This window comes from Heptranchias perlo, chromosome 1, assembly GCF_035084215.1.
Source record: "Heptranchias perlo isolate sHepPer1 chromosome 1, sHepPer1.hap1, whole genome shotgun sequence".
Taxonomy (NCBI): Eukaryota; Metazoa; Chordata; class Chondrichthyes; order Hexanchiformes; family Hexanchidae; genus Heptranchias; species Heptranchias perlo.
The window spans coordinates 144,823,843-144,843,739 of record NC_090325.1 but is presented as its reverse complement, the minus strand read 5'-3'; the positions used below and the strand labels follow the sequence as shown (position 1 = coordinate 144,843,739).

The 19,897-nt window shown below is 41.8% G+C and overlaps 1 protein-coding gene across 1 annotated transcript in view; it reads right to left on the bottom strand.

Moving 5' to 3' along the window:
* Positions 1-17,334, bottom strand: part of ttc29 (tetratricopeptide repeat domain 29) — a 413,904-nt gene extending 396,570 nt beyond the window's left edge. The window contains exons 1-3 of the mRNA XM_067968048.1: positions 17,190-17,334; positions 15,380-15,537; positions 617-706 (exon numbers count right to left, since the gene is read on the bottom strand). Of these exons, the coding sequence (XP_067824149.1) occupies positions 617-706; positions 15,380-15,489 (200 nt within the window). The 5' untranslated portion in view covers positions 15,490-15,537; positions 17,190-17,334. The remainder of the gene's footprint in view (positions 1-616; positions 707-15,379; positions 15,538-17,189) is intronic.
* Positions 17,335-19,897: the final 2,563 nt, after the last annotated feature.

The window sequence follows — 19,897 nt, the reverse complement described above, 5'->3', positions numbered from 1 at the left end:
GAAGGGTGGGAAAATGTGGGTGAAAATCTGCCAATGGTCTGACACTATCAGAAGCATAGAGAAGTAAGTTCAGCTCTGTAGGCAGAATGGCAAAAGAAAATCTACACAATAAGTGTTTCCCAGCTGCAGAAATCACTAATGAAACTCTCCAGGCTCAGAAGTTTCTCATTTCTGCTTGTCTCAGCTGACCTTTGCAACAGCTGCGATTTATAATTCTTAGTTTAAGTTACTCTGAGTGAATTGCGAATGTAAAAGCAGGAAACTCAGTGCCTCTGCCCCTCATTATAATATGTAAATGAGGGTACTCAAGACTCAGTGAGCGGATCGCAGGAAGGGCCAAAAATGCAAGGGAACTGAGGAGGAGCAATTTTATGGTGGAAAGCTGGTGGAAACGGCTTCTGCCCAATTTTGCTGCCACAAAAATTTATTTACCACAATTATGCACTGGAAATATGCCGAAAACAACAAGGAAATTCACCTCCCATCACATTTAAGCTTGATTGCTACTCCAGTACTGCTCAACACACATTTTCATTGCTAAACCTTTTTTAAAAAAATACAACTGTTAGGGATATTTTAAAAGCCATGTTTCATTAATTGAAATGTATAGACTTACACATTAATGTCATGTTTGGAAAGTTTCAAATTCTTACTCCGTGTTTCTAAACGTTTTGCTTCTGCTATTCGTTCCTGTTTTGTTGGCACCCTATAAAGAAGAAATTTCTATTAGTCTTAGAATTTAATTGTACAGAAGACAACTTTTATATTTTTGGTTTAACTGAGGACTGATAACAACAGATAATTCCAGTGGTCCCGTGTAACAGTACCATTATATTTCTGCACATATTGGCATATAATCCACACTGGGTTTTGGGCTCATTTTGCATTGCAAAGCACTGAATGTTTTATGCAGAAATTAAATTGAGGTCTTCTTTTGCTATCTGTTTTGCATTAAATATGCCTTTGTGTTTGGGCACATTTTTCAATATGAAACTTCTTAGTAACATAATTACTATAATTTTTCACAAAGATATTTATTCCATACTTTGTTAAAACAAACTCATCCATAGTTTTGCATGCAGTTAACACAGGCACAAAAACAACAAAAACAAATATCACAATATATAGAAGTAAATCTAAGCAGAAGCTGACTTCTACCCCCAAATAATTATTGTTTAAATTATTTGTAGTCACAAAAATGTTTACCTTTGAGGGTAAGATGAAGAGAATAATGATTAAAATGTGATTTTTTTTTTTGGAATTGTAATGAAATTAGTTTCAGTGTTTCTAAACAAAGGATTTTGCAGGTTACGCATGATATGGCGCAAAGCCAGACAGACCAGGAAGGTTGGTATGTTTGAGTTACCCGATCTCAAACCTATGGCAGTTGGAATGTTACAACTGGCCTCAGCACCTCTGGGCTTGCCAAGGGAAAAATGGCCATGGTGCCCAGTCCTGAAATATGCAAAGTTGGAGTAACTTGTTTTTACTTATAATTAAATGCCCTTTAGATCCATTCTAGAAGTTGGTTAGTTTTGTTGATAACAGCTTCACATTAACTGGTAACTTTTGATAATCATTAATCACATCCAATTTCTTTTTTTCTTTTCCACCATTGCTAATGAACATCCTTTCATCCTATACACGTTTCATGTTTCTTGTCCTAGTATATATATCTACCTTAAAATCCATCTATTATTGCTTAGAGTACCTGCTTAATTGGTGAATTTCTCATTAAATATTGTTTATCTTTCTCATGCATAGAGTCTACAGCACAGAAACAGGCCATTCGGCCCAACTGGTCTATGCTGGCATACTACCCCTCTTCATTTAACTCTATCAGCATATCCTACTATTCGTTTCTCCTTCATATGCTTATCTGGCTACTCTTTAAATGCATCTATGCTATTCACCTTAACTACTCCTTGTGGCAGCAGGTTCCACATTCTTACCATTCTTTGGGTAAAGAAGTCTCTCCTGAATTCCCTATTGGACTTCGACTTTTGGACTCCCCCACCAGTGGAAATATTTTCTCATCGTCTAATCTTAAAGACCTCCATTAGGTCACCTCTCAGCCTTCGCTTTTCTAGAGAAGAGCCCCCGCATGTTCAGCCTTTCCTGATAAGGATATCCTCTCAGTTCTGGTATCATCCTTGTGAATCTTTCTCGCACCTTCTCCAGTGCCTCTATATCCTTTTTATAATATGGAGATCCAGAACTGAATACGCCAAATGTGGTCTAGCCAAGGTTCTATACAAGTTTAACATAACTTCTCTGCTTTTCAATTCTATCCCTCTAGAAATGAACCACAGTACTTGGTTTTCTTTTTTTTTAAATGGCCTTATTAACCTGCATCGTTACTTTTAGTGATTTGTGTATCTGTACCCCTAGATCTCTTTGCTCCTCTACCTCATTTAGAATCTTATTATCCAAGTAGTATGTGGCCTTTTTATTCTTCCTACCAAAATGCACCACCTCACACTTATCTATATTGAAATTAATTTGCCAATTACACACTCATTCTGCATGTTTATTAATGACTTCTTGTATTTTGTTGCATTCTTCCTCAGTATTAGCTATACCCCCCAATTTGGTGTCATCAGCAAATTTTGAAATTGTACTTCTGATTCCCACATCCAAATTGTTTATGTAAATTGTGAACAACAGTGGTCCCAGCACCAATCCCTGTGGAACACCACTTCCCACCTTTTGCCAGTCTGTGTAGCTACCCTTAACCCCTACTCTGTTTTCTGTTTTGTAGCCAGCTTGCTATCCATTCTGCTACTTGTCCCCTGACTCCACATGCTCTGACCTTAGTCATGAGTCTATTATGCGGTACCTTATCGAAGGCTTTTTGAAAATCCAAATATATTACATTTACTACATTACCCTTGTCTACTCTTTCTGTTACTCCTTTAAAGAATTCAATAAGGTTGGTCCCTTTTGAAATCCGTGCTATTATATTTTTGATTTCTAGATATTTTAATATTGCATCTTTCAGTAAAGATTTCAATATCTTTCATACCACCGACGTTAAGCTAACTGGTCTACAGTTCCCTGGACTTGTTCTATCTCCCTTCTTAAATATAGGAATCACATTTTATGTCTGCCAGCTCCTTTCTAATGATTTTTAATATACATATATATGTAATAGTGCCTCTGTTATCTCTTCCCTAACTTTTTTTTAATATGTGTGGATGCAATCCATCCGGACCAGGGGTTTTATCCTCTCCAAGTCTGATTAGTTGATCAATTATCTCCCCCCTTTCTAGTTTAAATATCTTTATATCTTTTTTGATCTCTTCTTCTAATGCCTTGTCTACTTTGTTCGTTTCCATGGTAAATACTGAGGCAAAGTAACTATTCAATATTTTTGCCATTTTGTTGCCATTACCTGTGAGCTTACCTTGTGCATCCCTTAGTGACCCTATCCCTATCCTGATTTTTCTTTTGTTAGTCTATAGAATACTTTACTATTTCTATTCATTGATAGCTTAATTTCGTAGTTTCTCTTTGTCTTTTTTGACTTCTTTCCTAACCTTTTCATATTCCCTTTTATCATCCTCTCTTTTGTTGTCCAAATACTTAGTATATATATGCCTTTTTCTTTAGTTTCAATTTTGCCCTTATTTCTTTATTCATCCATGGTGTGTGACTGGTTAGTTTGTTGTTGCTTTTTAGTGGGATATATTTCTCCTGATCACCATTTTAAATGTTTCCAACTGCTGCTCTATTTCTTTGTTTGTCAGTAAATTTTCCAGTTTATTTTCCCTAGTTCCATTCTCATCCCCTTAAAATCAGCTTTTTTCCAACTTATTACTTATGTTTTTGTCTTACTTATGTCCTTCTCAATCTTTATCTTAAACCTTGTTATGGTTATGGTCGATATTGCCTAGGTGTTCCCCTACGCTTTCTTTTCACATTCCTTGATAATTTATTTTCGTAGTTTCCCTTCCCAATCGTTTTTTGGCTTCTTTCCTATCCTTTTTGTATTCCCTTTTGTCATCCTCTCCTTTACTGTCTATGTACTTAGTGTATGCCTTTTCTTTTAGTTTCAATTTTACCCTTATCTCTTTATTCATCCATGACGTTTCATTATTGGCTAGCTTGCTCTTGTTTTTTAGCACAATAGGTATCTGCTAAATTCTATTGATCACCTTTCTAAATATTTCCCACTGCAGTTCAATCTCTTTGTCTGTCAAAATTGTTTTCCAGTTTGCCTTCCCCTCAAAATTAGCTTTTTTCCCAATCTATTGGCCCAGAAATTGAACTGAGCGGCGAACCAACGATGCCCGCTGCTCCTTAGATTTGAACTCACCCACTGAAGTACCGCAGTCTTTTTGGCGGCAACTTACTTCAAATGAGAGTTCAAAAAGCTGCAGTGTTCTTTTCCAGGCTGTGTAAGTGGGGAAAGGATCTCTGTCCCTTCCACCAATCAGCTTGAAGCAAGACACACTCTGATATCCAGGAAGTGAATCTCATTCACAAACCATGCAGAGTAAGAACCAGGAAGTGTCAGATAAGATTAGTAAAATGTACTGCAAAATCAGATAGAGAAAGCGAAATAAAGAGAGAGTAAGATTAAAAGGCTGAGATAAAAGGGACAGAAAGAAAAAGTAAAAAAATAAAATGTGAATTTTTTTTTAAATGTCCAATGAGACTCCACATTTTTAAAAATTAATTTTCAGTGCCAGAGTGGTTTTTTGGCAGTCATGAATACTTTCCACGCCGTTAAAAGTTCGTTTAGACCTGAGCTAACTCAGCGTACCTTTTTCCTGGAGAGATTAGTTAGTTTCCCGCTGGGCAGGAGAGCAAGTTCCCGTTGGTCCATTGATTCCTGCCTGCGATATCCCTTTAACACGAAGCTGTCAGTTCAGCAGGGAATCAAGAACGGCAAGTTCCAGATTTCCACGTTTGACTGTGCATGTGCGGTCGCAGGTACTTGGTGTTCAATTTGCCCATTAATAATGGTGAGTGCTGTTGGGCTGGAAATTGCTTGTAACGGTGAGCCTATTACTTTGGTCTTTGTCTTATTTATGTCTTTCTCAATCATTACTTCTCTTATCTGCTCTGGTTCATTTCCCATTACTAGATCAAGCAGTGATTCCTCTTTGATTGGGCTTCCTACGTACTGGGTAAGAAAGGAGTCCTGAACACACTGTAAAAACTCCATTCCCCTTTCCCTATCTCTTCTTTCCAGTTTATTTGGGGATAGTTGAAATTACTTATCACCAGGAGAATTTTACAATAAAAAGAAATACTGGTGCCTAAATTTGATAGTGCCCCTCCTGAGAACGGGTGTGAAATGGTAATCGTGCTGAACACACACGCCAGAAGAGAGAGGCATGAAAACATTCTAAATTCGTCCTCGGGCCCCATTGGAATATATGCAACAGGCTGCGGACGTCAATTGGGCGACTCAACACAACTTTCCCATCCAGGCCTTTCAAATTTTGGTCTGCAAGTTAAGTCTGGGGGGAGGGTGGGGGAGGTGAACAGGACGGGGGTGAGCATGGGACGGCAGCGGCCTGCAATATTAATGTGGAGGCAGGAAGAGAAGAGCACTCCTGCTACTCCTAGGTTCACATTAAGGCAAGTTTAAAAGAAACTTACACCTCGGTTTCTTCGGCAGTCTCCAGCGGTCCCTTTAAGGACTGCTGGTTCAGCCGTTGCAGCGTCTGAACAACTAGCCAGAGCTTGTCCGCCATAAGCTCTGATTAGTCTTCACGAACTTCCTGAAAATGGATGCAGCGCCTTCATGTCATTATTGAAATGAGGCCTGCTCTCATTTCAGGCGGTCGCCAGGGCTGCCTAAAAAAAGGCCCTGACGATTTAAGCAGCAGCCCAAATATACGAGCAAATCGGGTACAGGCTGTCGTTCTGCTAATTTCGACATTTCGTCGGGTCCGTTCTATGCCCATTAAACGGGCCCCAATGTTGTTGAATTTAGCCCCACTGTCCTCCAAATTGTTTATTGTTCCTAATGGAAGAGGCGGCAAAAATGTGATCCCCAGCAGTAGTCACAAAGGTAGATATTCAAGCAGTTATCAGCAATGAGAAACAAAAAAAAACGAAGGAAAAACGTTCAGAATACAGAGTGAGCAGGTCAGGAATAAAATTGTTACAAGACTTTTTACAGTACCCCCTGTGGCCATTTAAAGTCACTTCCATTATTTTCTTAATGGTGAGAGAATAGAAGCTGCGGAGGAGCAAAAAGATTTAGGTGTGTCCAAGTACACAAAGCACTAAAAGCTCGAGCACAGGTACAAAAAGTAATCAAAAAGGTTAATGGAATGCTGGCCTTTATCTCAAGGGGACTGGAATTCAAAAGTAAAGAAATTATGCTTCAGTTATACAGAGCTTTTATCGGATGCCCATCTGGAGTACTGTGATCAGTTTTGGGCACCGAACCTCAGGAAGGATATATTGCCCTAGGAAGGGGTGCAGCGCAGATACACCAGAATTATACAAAAGGGCTGAAAGGGTTAAATTACAAGCACAGGTAACCTTGGCTTGCATTCAATGAGGCGGTAATGATAGAAAATGGGATGTATGATTTTACCACGTCATATTGCTTCATTTAAAATATGTGTGCCCATGTTTCGTTGCTTAGCAGAAGAAATACTGAAAGACCCAACAGATGCAAAAAAGGACAGATATCGGGTGTAACAGGTCTTCGACCCTTTTCCAACCCTGCCCCCATCAGAGTATCTCTTAAACTTGGGTGGTATTCAGGGCAAATCGTAATCCGTACACCAACCAAACACTACTGTTCTGCCTTCCTACTCTCCAGTGGCCATGGCAGGCTTGAATCTCCCTTGGATAAGCCCACAGCTACCCTCAGTGCCTCTCACGGCATTCTCCGAGGAGCCCATCGAGGCACCCAGTGCTGCCTCCTTACAAGCAACAACCAAAACTGCCCCATCCTCCTCTGTCGCCAACCTTCCTGCCCTGGGGCTACACCAACCTCCTTTCCGTCTTGCTCACTCAATCCACCATTATCTCCTTGGACTCTGCCAACAGATCAACGGATTCCGCCACCAGAATGTCCTTTCAATTGCGAACAAGGCCCTTGCCATCCACAACCTTATTGGGATGACTTATAGATGGCTTTGACTGAAACTTGGCTCGCAGGTGGCGATACCTTGTCCCTTACTAAATTCTACTCCCCCCCCGCCCCCCCACCCCCAGCTACACTTTCCACCGTTTGTCCCGCCCAAATCGCCAGTAGCAGTATAGCCTTAATCACTAAATCACACCTTGCTCTCTCCTCTGGCATCTTATCTTCCTTCGAGCACGTAAACTTGCCCCAATCTCACCTTTCCGTTTAAACTCTCGTTCTCCGCCATCCCCCCACTCCCCCCCACCACAAGCCCCATCCCAAGTTTCTCCCAGGGATATCCTCCCTCAGACCCTGCACTAAGAAATTTCCCCGTCCTCAATGATTCCAATCTCCATCTCAACTCACCTTGTCTTCTCTCCTGTGATTTTACTGCTGTCCTGTCCTCCATAAACCACTCCCTCCATATAAATTCTGCTACCTATAATTATGGCCTCCTCCTCGACCATGCCATCTTATATAGCCTCTCGACTCTCATGATCTCGATCACAGATAGGGCCATTTCCGACCAGTCCTTGTATCTCATGTACCCACATCCCCTTTCAATTCCACTTACATCTCTATCTGCCCCAGGGAAAAACTCTACCCAAATCACTTACAACTACACTTTCAAACTTCCAACTGCCAAGCCTTGGCCTTCCACTGGCCACGATACTTTTACATCTGTCAATCTGTTCATCCATTCCCTCACCTCCACCATAGATGCCCTTGTCCCTAGTAAAACTTTAACTCAAATCCTAGTTGTTCCTCCAGTATGGCCCCATCTTCCCTCCTTCAAGTCAACGGGGCACATCTGGATCTGGCGCACAACTGATTCAGCCATTTATCACCAAATCTAGCTGGACTACATCAAGCTTTATCAGGCCGCACTCTTCTCTGTTAATGTCACCCACTATTCCAGGATCATTCTGGGAAGCAAAGATAACCCCTAACTTCTTTTCTCTATCAACCATTTCCTTAAACTCCTCTCCCCTTCTTCCCCAGGATCCCCCCTGACGAGCCCTGTTCCTGTGTCCTTCTCTAGTTTCTCTCCTATCTCCCATCATACCCTCTTGACCATGAGACCCAGTTTATGCTCTCTTGATCCCACTAAACTGCTGACCACCCAACTTCCCTTCCTGGCACCCCATGCTAGTTGATATTGTAAATGGTTCACTATACTCAGGTACTGTCCCCCTTCCATATCCATCCAAGGGTAATTAAAGAGATGGGATAAGTGCTCTGTGAGCTCCTTGCCCTTATATTCAATAGAGTCAGGGATAGTTCCCTTAGACTGGAAGCTAGCTTATGTAGCTCCTATTTTCAAAAAAGGGGACAAATCAGAGCCAGGGAACTACAGGCCTATCAGCCTGACATCCTTTATTGGAAAGATGTTAGAAGGGATTGCAAGGTATGCCCTTTATGATCACTGAGAAAGGGAAGGGGCTATTAAAAATTCACAACATGGCTTCCGAAAAATAGGCCATGCGTTCAAATTTGATAAGAGTTTTTTTGAAGAAGTCACTAGAGTAGTGGATGAGGACTTTCAGAAAGCCTTTGATAAGGTACCTCACACTAGGTTACGTCACAAGATACAATCTTGTGGTTTCAGTAGAAATTTGAAACACTGGATTAGGAATTGGCTCCAATCCCGCAGCCAAAAAGTTGTAGTTAATGGATGCAGTTCAGCCTGGAGGCAAGTTACCAGTGGTGTCCCCCAGGGATCGGTCCTAGGCCTGATACTATTCACTGTTTTTATTAATGACCTAGACAGTGGTGTTGAGAATATGGTCAGTAGGTTTGCAGATGACACCAAAATCTATGCAAGGGTTAAGACAGTAGAGGAATGCCATGAAATCCAAAAAGATTTAGATGTGCCAGGGGAGTCAGCCACAAAATGGCAAATGGCGTTTAATTCAGATAAATGTAGTGTCATGCACATTGGTAGGGCCAACACAGAATGCACATATCATTTACAGGGAACGATACTGAAAGAGGTTGAGAGAGAAAATGATGTACGTGTTATTGTGCACAGATCACCGATGTTTCATAAGCAATGTAGAGAAGCTGTAGCCAAAGCTAACAGAGTATTGGGTTGTATTAATAGAACTCTTCAGTACAAATCAAAGGATTCCATTTTGACACTATACAGGTCACTGGTCAAACTTCACCTTGAATACCGTGCCAAGTTTTGGTCCTTCCCACATGGTGGGTGATATAGTGGCCAGAGGAGAGCTACAAGAATGATTCCTAGCTTAAAGAACCTCAACTACTCAGATAGGCTCAAGGACCTTGGTCTATTTACTTTAGAGCTGCATAGGCTTAGAGGTGACCTGATAGAGGTCTATAAAATAATTAGAGGGCTGGATAGCATGCCTATTGATAGATTATTTCAGTTTAACAGATTGGGGAGGACCAGGGGACACGAGTTTAAACTATGCGAGTGTAGGCATAGACTGGATGTTTGGCGGTTTTCCTTTCTCAGAGAGCAGTGAGCCTCTGGAATACATTGCCGGCTGGTGTGGTGCGTGCTACTCTCTGCATGCCTTCAAGAAGGAGCTGGACCGGTTCTTGACTGGGGCAAGGTCTTTATAGATAACACTTGGGCCATGTAATCTCCCAGATTGGTTTCGATTGCCTGAGGGAGGTATTTTCCAGAGTATTTTTTCCCTTTTTGGTTCTGGGTTTTTTCTCTTTTGTTTGCCTCTCCCAGGAGATTACATGGCTGTGCAGGGAGGGGGTGTTTAGCCATGATGCTCCAGCCATCATGGAGTGGGCCAGGCTTGATGGACCAGCTAGTCTTTTTCTGCCCATCAATTTCATACGTTCCCTAAACAGGCATCATCACCCCGCCGTCTCAAAAAAACACCCTCAACCCCTCTGACCTTGCAAACTACCACCACAATCTCCAGCCTCCCTTTCCTCTCCAAAGTTCAAGACAGTGTTGTCCTCTCCTAAATCCTTGACCATCTTTCCTGCAACTCCACGTTTGAGTCTTTCCAATAAGATTTCAACCCCTGCCACAGCATTGAAACAGCTCTAATCAAAGTCCTCTGGTGCATTATCTCTCCTCAACCTTTCTACAGCATTTGACTTTCACTAGAACAAAGAAAGTTAAAAGGAGATCTGAAGGAGATGTTTAAAATTATGGGGGTGGAAGTTGATGAGGTGAATAGGAAAAAAAGATTTCTATTGCTCAGTGAGTTGGTAACTAGAGGACATAAAATTAAGATTAAGATTAAGACCAAAAAAAATAAGCAGGTAGCTCCCAGAAATGTATTTATATATTTTTTTTAAAAAGGGTTGTTAAAGTATGGAATGCCCTATCAGAAAAAGGGATAGAAGCTGAATCCATAATAAATATTTTAAAGGAAAGTGGATAAATACTCAAAAAAGAAAAATTTAAAAAGATATGGAGAAAGGGCAGGGAATGAGACTTACATGACCTGAATGGTCACTTTCCATGTTATAAAATTCTATGATTCATTGAGCTTTAAAACTACTTTTGTTTGGCCTTTCGGTCGGTTTTCAGCTTATTAGCCTTGAAATCTACATCTTGCCATTACTCTTAGGGATATTTTTTCATTCCAGATTTCCCTTAAAATGATGTTGCGAAAATTCCAAATTTCTTCTTTTTTATTTTCTAGTTCTGCTTTCCAGTTAATCTTCCACAGAGCTCTTCTGAGCTTGAAAATTTATTCTCCTCATTCACCTCTAATTGTTTATTTTGGCCATGATGTGGAGATGCCGGTGATGGACTGGGGTTGACAATTGTAAACAATTTTACAACACCAAGTTATAGTCCAGCAATTTTATTTTAAATTCACAAGCTTTCGGAGGCTTCCTCCTTCCTCAGGTGAACGATGTTGGAAAATGAAATGTTTATTTTGGCCTTAGCCTTTAATACAACAACAAATCCGATTCAATGATCGTCACTGGGAAACAGTAATTAGATAACTAGTAGATTTTGTGTGACATTGCTTACAGGGAGTCAGGGGATTAGCCACTTTATAACAATAGGTGTTTTATGCTATATCAGAGATAACATCAAGACCACTGCTTTACAGTCACTGAATATGTCAAATCACATTTTTACTAAGTGGTATTTTGGGATTTTTCCTGCTGTTTTGAGGATTATTTTCCACAACTCCGTCCCATTATTCGATGAAACCGTAAATAAGTGGCAGATTTTATATATATTCCTTTGGTTATGTATTTCATTTATATCCCTTACCATTATTGAGCCAGGAATATACAGCAAGATGGTATGGAAGAAGCATCAATTAGAAGTAGATATCTGCACCGGGAATTTCCAGAGTTTCTCCTGATCGTCTGCCAGAACTTCCGGGGCAGGGGGCTCGAAGGGACAGGCAACAGGCCAAAGTTTTTTATGGGCCCAGGAGCACTCGTGCTCCTCCTGGCCCCACAAAAGTAAATGTTAAAAAAAAAAAATGGCCCTCATTAGCAGCCTGCAGCGGTCTCTTTAACAACTGTTGGTTAAGCCGATCAACACCTAGTACAAATAGGCGCAGTATGCACAGCTCCACCTATTTGTACCTGAAATTTGCAATCGGGGTTCAACAACTGGTGTACGATCCTGATTTGCATATTTAAGCAGTCTGTTTCAGGTGAGCTGATCGCCCATTTACAGTCAGGCCTTGGTCATCAATGGGGTGGCTGAGGTCAACCCTCCACCTTCACCTACCGATTTTCAATTGCCGGCTGCCCATTTTTCAGATGAGAAATGAGCGACTGGCAGTTGAAGATCACCCCCTGGTGTCTGTCAGGAATAAATGCAGCAGAAAGGCATGGACCCAAGAGCACGGTGGCGGGGGGGAGGCGGAGAAAGAGGGAGGGAAATACAACATCTGGTTTGTGACTTTGTAAGGGATTTGTGTGAGCATTGAATTTGGTGTTTTTTGATTAGTTCCTGAACATGTAACTTTACGTCGGACCATCTCTTTCACAGCTATAAGAAAATGTAAACATTCTAATCACTAACTATCAACAAAGCAGAGCTGATAATTCAAGCTTTCAAAATTCAACTCACTTGTTTGGTTAATTTTTTTAAAAAACATCTCAAGTTAAAGTGAGGAAACACTCTGTCCGTCCATCCCTCCCTCCTTCCCTCCGTCCGTCCGTCTCTTTGCCTCTGGGTCTCTCCATGTCTGGCAACTGTTAGTAATTAGAATGTTCACATTTTCTAACTGGCAAGATAACACAGATGATAATTAGAGACTGTTCTACCTGTGAATAATTAGATAATGGATCCCAGCTAGGTCTATCTTTTTGTAGGCTATGTTGAATACTCTTTCTTCCAGTCCTATTCAAGTCTCCTCCCTAACTTCTTTACCATTAAATTGATGACTGCATTAGTGCAACTTCATGTTCTCTTCCTGATCTAGGAGAATTTAATTAACTATTTTGTGGGCCATCTCTTTCCTTCCAGATCTTATCTCTCTCTATCCCTGTGGACGTGACTTCCACTGACATCTATTGTAAGATCAATGACTTGGATGATACTTTTTATCACCTCGCTTCCTGTAAGGACTCCATTCTCCTAGTTTTGTCATTTTTGTCGCCTCACACAGATGAAGCCACCTTCCATACATGAGCTTCTGAAATGTCCTCCTTTTTCTTAGCTGAGGATCCCCCTGCACTGTGATACACAGGACCCTTGACCGGGTCAGTCCCATTTCCTATGCATCTGCCCTCACCCCTCCCCCTCCCCCCTATCATCACTGTGATCAAGTACCCTTGTCCTCACCTTCCACCTTATCAGCATCCGCACTGACAGATCATCTTCCGCCACCTCCAACATGATCAGTCAGCCAAACATATCTTTCCCTCCCATCTCCGCTTTCTGAAGGAATGTTTTTTCTATGTCACCCTGGTCCATTCTTCCACCACCTATACCATCTGTTCTCCTTTCTCTGGCACGTTCCGATGCAAGCCCAGGAGATGCAACACCTGCCCATTCACCTCCACCCACACCACTGTCCAGGGCACCAAACACTCCTTCTGACTGAGATATCAATTTGTGTGTACTTTCTCCAATCTATGTATAACAGTCTTCTTCACATTGGGATGACCAAACGCAGATTAGGTGACTATTGTTATAAAATGGTTAATTCTCTGATACCTCCATTCTGTCTACAAGTGCAACTACAACCTTCCTCTCACCTGCCACTTCTATTTCCCATCCTACTCCCACTCCGACTTCTGTGTCTTTGGCCTTCTACACAGTTTCAGTGAAGCTTAACACAAGCTCAGAGAATAGCATCTTATCTTTCTATTAGACACCTTGCAGCCTTTTGACCTCCATACTGATTTTAATAACTTCAGGCCATAATAATAGCTCCTATTTTTTCTTTGGCAAGAAATGCTGGTGATGTGGGATAGGTATCCCAGTGTTTCTGTGGAGGAGGGTATGCGTGGAAGGAATGGGTTGGTGCTTGGGATAAGGACCCTCCATCAGAACACAGTGAGAGTGCGGTGGAGTGAGTGAGTGTAATTACAGGTTGTTTGCTTCAAAAATATTCCTCCCGGCTCTACAGCACTACTACAGGCAGCTGCCATCCCACAATCATTCCCCTCCTGTTCTCCTCCTCCCTCGCTCCCTCCCCCCCTCCCTTTTAGGATTTACTGGAGGGTCACTTCCAACAAAGCAAGCAGCCCAAATTCGATCTGGCCAAACGGGCAAGATGTCTCTGGAGCCATGACAAGCGCCAGCAGCTCACAGGTGATTGATGCAATGAGGCACAAGGCCCCATTTCTATCGCCCAGTTTGGCAGCGGGCTCGAAATGCTCCATTAGTTATGTGCCTGAAAATGGAACATAACAAATTTCTAACCCAACATGTGTCCAATCAATGTAAAGCAGCAATTAACAAAGCCAATAGGATCTTAAACTACTTAGCCAAAAGAGTAGAATGCAATTCAAAGGAAGTCACGATTGAACTGTACAGTGCTCTGATCAGACCACACCTTGAATACTGTGTCCAGTTCTGTTTGCCAAGAAACAAGGGAGACATTCAAGTGCTAGAGGCAGCGTAGAGAAGAGCCACGAGGCTGATATCTAAGGGCTGATAGCAACTTGGCACACCCGGTGGAAACAGGAGGAATCAACCCTAAAATAGCTGTACTGCACTTACAGCTAAGATCCCGCTCCGATCCTGCGCACCGCCATATTTCTCCGGGCCTTCTGCTGGACGGCCAAAGCGTCTGCCAGAATCAGGCGGGAGCCTTATTACCGCATGAAAATCGGGGTCCTATGTGCAATTTCAAGGGAGAACTGGGCAGAATGTGCGCGGTGCATACTCCTCCCAGTTGTACTGGGCAGTGAAGCAAAAAATGCCCAAAAAGGTAAGTACAGAATTATTTCTGTGGGGCCAATAGGAGCACAAATGCTCTCCCTCTCCTTCCCCTCCTCCCCCCCCCCCCCCCCCCAACTCCATGATCGTTCATTTCCCCCCTCCTTCCCCGCCGGCTGGCTTGGCCTCTAGGCCACCTGATATTGTAACGGCTCAGGTCCAGCGAACTGTAGCGGGGTGCCTGTTCGGCATAGTAATGAGGCCAAGCCCTCGAAATGGCTCAGGGTTCTTGCCGGTAGGAATGGGCGGAGTTCTACCCACTGTCTGGCTGTTCCATGCCTGGAGTTAAAATCTACCCCCTTGTGTCAAAAGTCTGAGTTATGAGGAAGGAATTGGAGAAACCTGGGCATTTTGGTCCAGGAAGGAAGAATCGGAGAGGAATGGAAAAGGTAAATCCAGAATACTACTTTTAAGTTAAATTGTCAAAACTACTAAAAGGTCAATTTAGGACTGGTATCAGGAAGTTCTTCTTCACACAAAGTATGATCAACACTTGGAATTGACTTGCAAATATAGTAGTAAGGATGAAAGCCCTGGAATCATTTAAGAAACAATGCTACGAAGGGAAGACTGTAGGGTCTTTCCAGATAGATGAATGGATAGGGATCAAATGCCCTTCCTCATCCGTAATTACCTTGCGATCTTGTGAAATTGGGTATACCGCATATGCTCAGACAGTACAATCCCAATTCTGTTAATTATATCATTGTTCTGAGCATGATAGATATAGATATTGATTGTGTATGCAGTTGCAATAATAGAACTTGTTATTATGGACAAGAACTTTAACTTCTGTTTTCACATATATTTTAACAATGGAAGTAGTTTCTTTTTGCGCTTATTCTAACAGTTCTGTCATGTAAATATAAAACTTATCCAAAAGGTTTGTTATTACAATGATCACTTACCTAGATGTTGGCCTCGGATATTGTTTACTGGGTGGTAAATTGCAGTTTTCCAGCTGTTCTTGCAGATTGGGATGTGCCTCTCCTAAAGATGCCTTTTCAACTTTTGACATTGTAACTTTGTGGTAGGATAGCTAGTAAACTCTGCAAATATTGAACGCCTGCAATAAGCAGATAAAATTACATATTTAGCTCAACATGTGGAGACAATTCTATTGCCTCTTTACCCCTATCTCAACTTGTAACGCTTTTATCCCTGGTTTGAGAAAAGATATCCTTTTTTGTCCTGTATCTTTCATACATTTGCTGGTTATTGAGATCAGAATTCAAGCTGCAGTCAAAAATATGGAGTCCAATTTTCATCTATTGAAGTTAGTCAGTTCTAACTGGTTAAGAAATGATGCAAATCTCACTAGAATGATAATGTGGTAAACTTTCTAGGGTAAATTCATGTAAATAATTCACAGATTTGGATGAGTGCAGGGACTACATTAGTGGTGGGAAATTTAGTTATGTCGGTGGAATTTAAAGGGACAGGGTCAATTAAAGGGAAATGTCAGGGGGACAAAATATTCTGTCTTTAGGAAGAGCTCAAAAGTAATGTCAACTTATTGGTGGTCTTTGTCAAGAACAAAGTAGAAGCGGGCTAAAAAAATGCCAGAAAAAATGAAGTGAAAGGAAATTCAATATGTAGGTATAGCTCTGTAGGCAAGAGACAGAACAGGCTAGCATTCAAACCCCTCTCTGGTGGCTGCTGAAATGGAAGTGATAATGCAAGAGGTGGTTGTGAGGAGAACGAACTCCTAGCCATTCTACTGCACCATCCCCATAGATCGACATCACAGCATGCATGGACAGAGGTTGAAGTAGGCATGAGGCCAAAGCTGAGTGCTGCTGTCATTGGTTGTGTGAGTCCTATGGTGAATGGTTGCTGCAAGTGCTTTTGCAGCAGATGGCACAACTCTGCATCTGGCTCTCTGAAGGCCAAGATCCTGGAAAGATAAAGAATAAGTTTAGATAGCTATGGAATCAATATTGCTACTGACTGACTCTCACACCATTATGCAACCCCTTATTTACTCACTCAGAAAGCTGATTTCAGGGTTTAATTTTGTCTCCTGCATCATGCTGCTGCTACCAGTCTGAGACTGCAATATCAATTCCAGCTAACTAGTATCTCATTTATACTGCCCTGTTCAAATTAGAATTGCCCAGGACAAAGCTCTGCACATGCATGCAGAGAGATCTCCTCCCAACATTTTAATTAGATAGTGCAGGCAAAAACATCGCACTCTTTAAACATTTAAATCAAGTCCAGGTGGCAGTTATACTCCATGTGATGTCAAAACTGTTTCCTAAAATGTTTCGGGATGTGTCCAGCAGATTTCCGATGCCATATTGTTGCACATGCCAATTTCCGTGTCACTTAAAAAGTAGAAAACCAGGCAATTCCTATCTTCGGAGAAAGATCCCTCAGCTACAGAAAATAGTTTCTAATTGACTTCAGGAGTCACGTTTGAGAAAATAGATATTTTTTTTAAAATTTACTTGAAGATAGCCTAAGCAATTGACTTAAGGAAGGCACAGCAATATAAATTCGATGCATAAGCATCGGCAGCAAGTTAGTTAAATAGCTTAAAGTTAAATATTAAAATACAAAGAAGGTATAGTAAAAGTTATGGAACACGAGACTCAGCAGGACCGAGTTCTAACGCGTTCAAGTTGTTTGGGAGAAACCAAGTGCCCTGCTCGCGATCCGCTGGGCCTCTCTCTGGAGACAAAAAAGAAACAAAACAGTTTGAATTTAACGTACCTCTCACGGGCCCGGGGCGGGAAAGAAAGGCAAAGGAGCGAGCTCGGTCACTAGCGTGTGAAGTGCGGGCTGGGATTTCACTAAATAAGCAGGGACTGCCTCAAGTTCGCCCCCTCTCCTCCTCCTCCTCCTGTTGTGAATCACGACGCCCGGTACCGTCTCCGTGACAACGGCCGCGCGAGTGCTCTCGGGATAAAAGCGGGAAGCAGGGCACGTGAGCGGCTCTGCGGAGTCGGGAGGGTAACGGCAAGTTGGTGTTGAAAACCAGCCTGAGGTTCTGCCCGCAACATACTGTCTGACAATATTTACAGGTACCTTTTTAAGCAATGACGCCGAATAGTTTCCCAAGTCTTTATTTTTGATTTGTTGCTACTTTACTCTGAGACAATCAATAAAGCATGATGGACTGCGGCCTGGAGGAGTCCTGGTTTCAAGTGTACACTTGAGTGCGTGAGGCCGCAGTTCCTATTTCAGTTTTTAAGGGGGCTACTCCTCAAATTTTAGTTGCACTTCAGTTCCATGCTCCTGATCTTTGGCCACCCGATGCAGAGGGGGCGGGCAAGTCGGAGGATCTCCTCGTGGGTCTGCTCCTGGGCCTGATCAAAGTAGCTATCTACAGGTCCAGGATAGGTACAACCCATGGGGGCGGTCGCTCCGACTGCCTGCCTGTCTTCCATAGCATTTTCCGTGCCTGGGTGGCCTTGGAGAAGAAGCATGCAGTTTCTGCCAATGCGCTTGAGGCTTTCCGCGACCAGAGGGCACTGCAGGGACTGGAGTGCATAATCGACAGCAATGATAAAATTGTGATTTAACTTGGTTTCATTTGATTTATTTTTTTAAAAAGAGAAAAAAAATGTCAGTTTAAATCAAATCCTCATTGACCAGCCCTTGTTACCCCGAAACAACAAACAGCAAAGGAGTAAAAAATAAAATAAAGCATGATGGCAAAATGTTCACAGGGTTTTCCCACTTTAAATCTTGACCTAGAAAGCATAACTCAAAAATCATGACTCAAAAAGTAAAGGTAACGTGTACAGGAAATGCATGCCCTACACAAGATTTTTAATATATTTGATATTGAGCAACAAAATGCCTTCTGTGTTTGTGTCTATTGCACCAAATACATTTTCACTATGACAGCAGCAAGAGAACCACTTATCCCACGAGGAAATGAGGGTAGTTATTGACACAAGAAGGGGATGTAAAGTCAGAAAAATACAATCCAAAATTCCTACAGCTGTATCTGTAGAGGCATCAAATTTCACTTGTATTGGGTTTAAAAATAGACTGGTCGTGCTTAGTGTAGCTTTCTGTTTTTTTAAAAAAATACAGCTGCAGATATTTAGAAAACATGTTACCATAATATTGTTTTTTGGGCACAGTCACTTCCTGCATCAGTCCATTCCAGAAACTTGTTGGCTGCCTTAGCAAGTTTGCAATGCACTAGGTGTTTATTTTACAATGCAGTTTTTATGTATTTGATATTCAATCTAAGGAAGCAGAGTTCCATCAATCCTCAAACAGGAAAATGTATTTATTGGAGGGTAGATCTTCTGATTCATGTACAGATAGTACAGGCAATAATCGGGCGAGTGACAGGCCTCTTTATCGCCTAATTTGTATGATGCACAATCTCCCAGTGGGAGAAAAAAATGGATGCAGAATGCTCTCACTTAAATTGCGAGAGTCTCATTAAAACCCTAAATGCTATTGGCCATGATTTCCTGTGCTTTTCACTGGGAATGTATGGATAGCTTTGCAAATAAAATGGCAAGGATATAAACACTTCAGTAGACAGTGATTTAGGCTATACACTGCAGATTTACTAAACAGTTAATGGATAAGTGAACAGAAGCAATGAAACACAATAGATGTACAGTAAAGTGCCAGTCCGACTCAGTGGTAGCAGTCTCACCTCTTGAGTCAGAAGGTTCAAGTCCCACTCCAGAACTGCAGCATATAATTTAGGTTGACATTTCAGTGCAGTACTGGATTGTCAGAGCTGTTATCTTGCAGGTGAGATATTAAACCAAAGCCCTGTGTGCCTGCTCAAGTGGAAGCGAAAGATCCCATGGCACTATTCAAAGACGAGCAGGGGAGTACTCGCAGTGTCCTCGCCAACATTTTGCACTCAACCAACACTACCAACAACAGAGTCACTGGTCATTCCTCTCATGGCTGCTCGTGGGACCTTACAGTGTGCAAATTAGCTGGAATGTCCTGAGGACTTTAAAGGTGCTATATAAATGCAACTTCTTTCATTCTTTAGTTCCAGGCTTAACTATCGTTTCTTAGAAGATAGAAAATTAACAGCCAGATCTCCTGCATTAAACTGCAAGTATTCCAGACTGGACATGAGGGTCCCTGAAGGTTAGCCTTTGCATGATTTGTTGCTGACCATCAGTGGTGTTTTTCTCTGGCTTATTAATTTCGCTCTTATGGCTCCAGACAGACTACTTGATTTGAACAAACCAGAAGGAACAAAATTTAAATATGTAAATCTTAAAACCAAGAAGTGTCAATTAAACTTATATAAACCTTCTCGGACACTTGGCCAGACACAACGTCGATATTGCATCAAAACAAGTTAGGCCATCTTCTGAGTGAGCCTGGTTTTTAACTTACAAATACTATGAAAGAGGTTCCGTTTTGTCACATTCCGTACTACAAAACGCTAGGACCATGCCTCTCCCATTATGGCACACCTC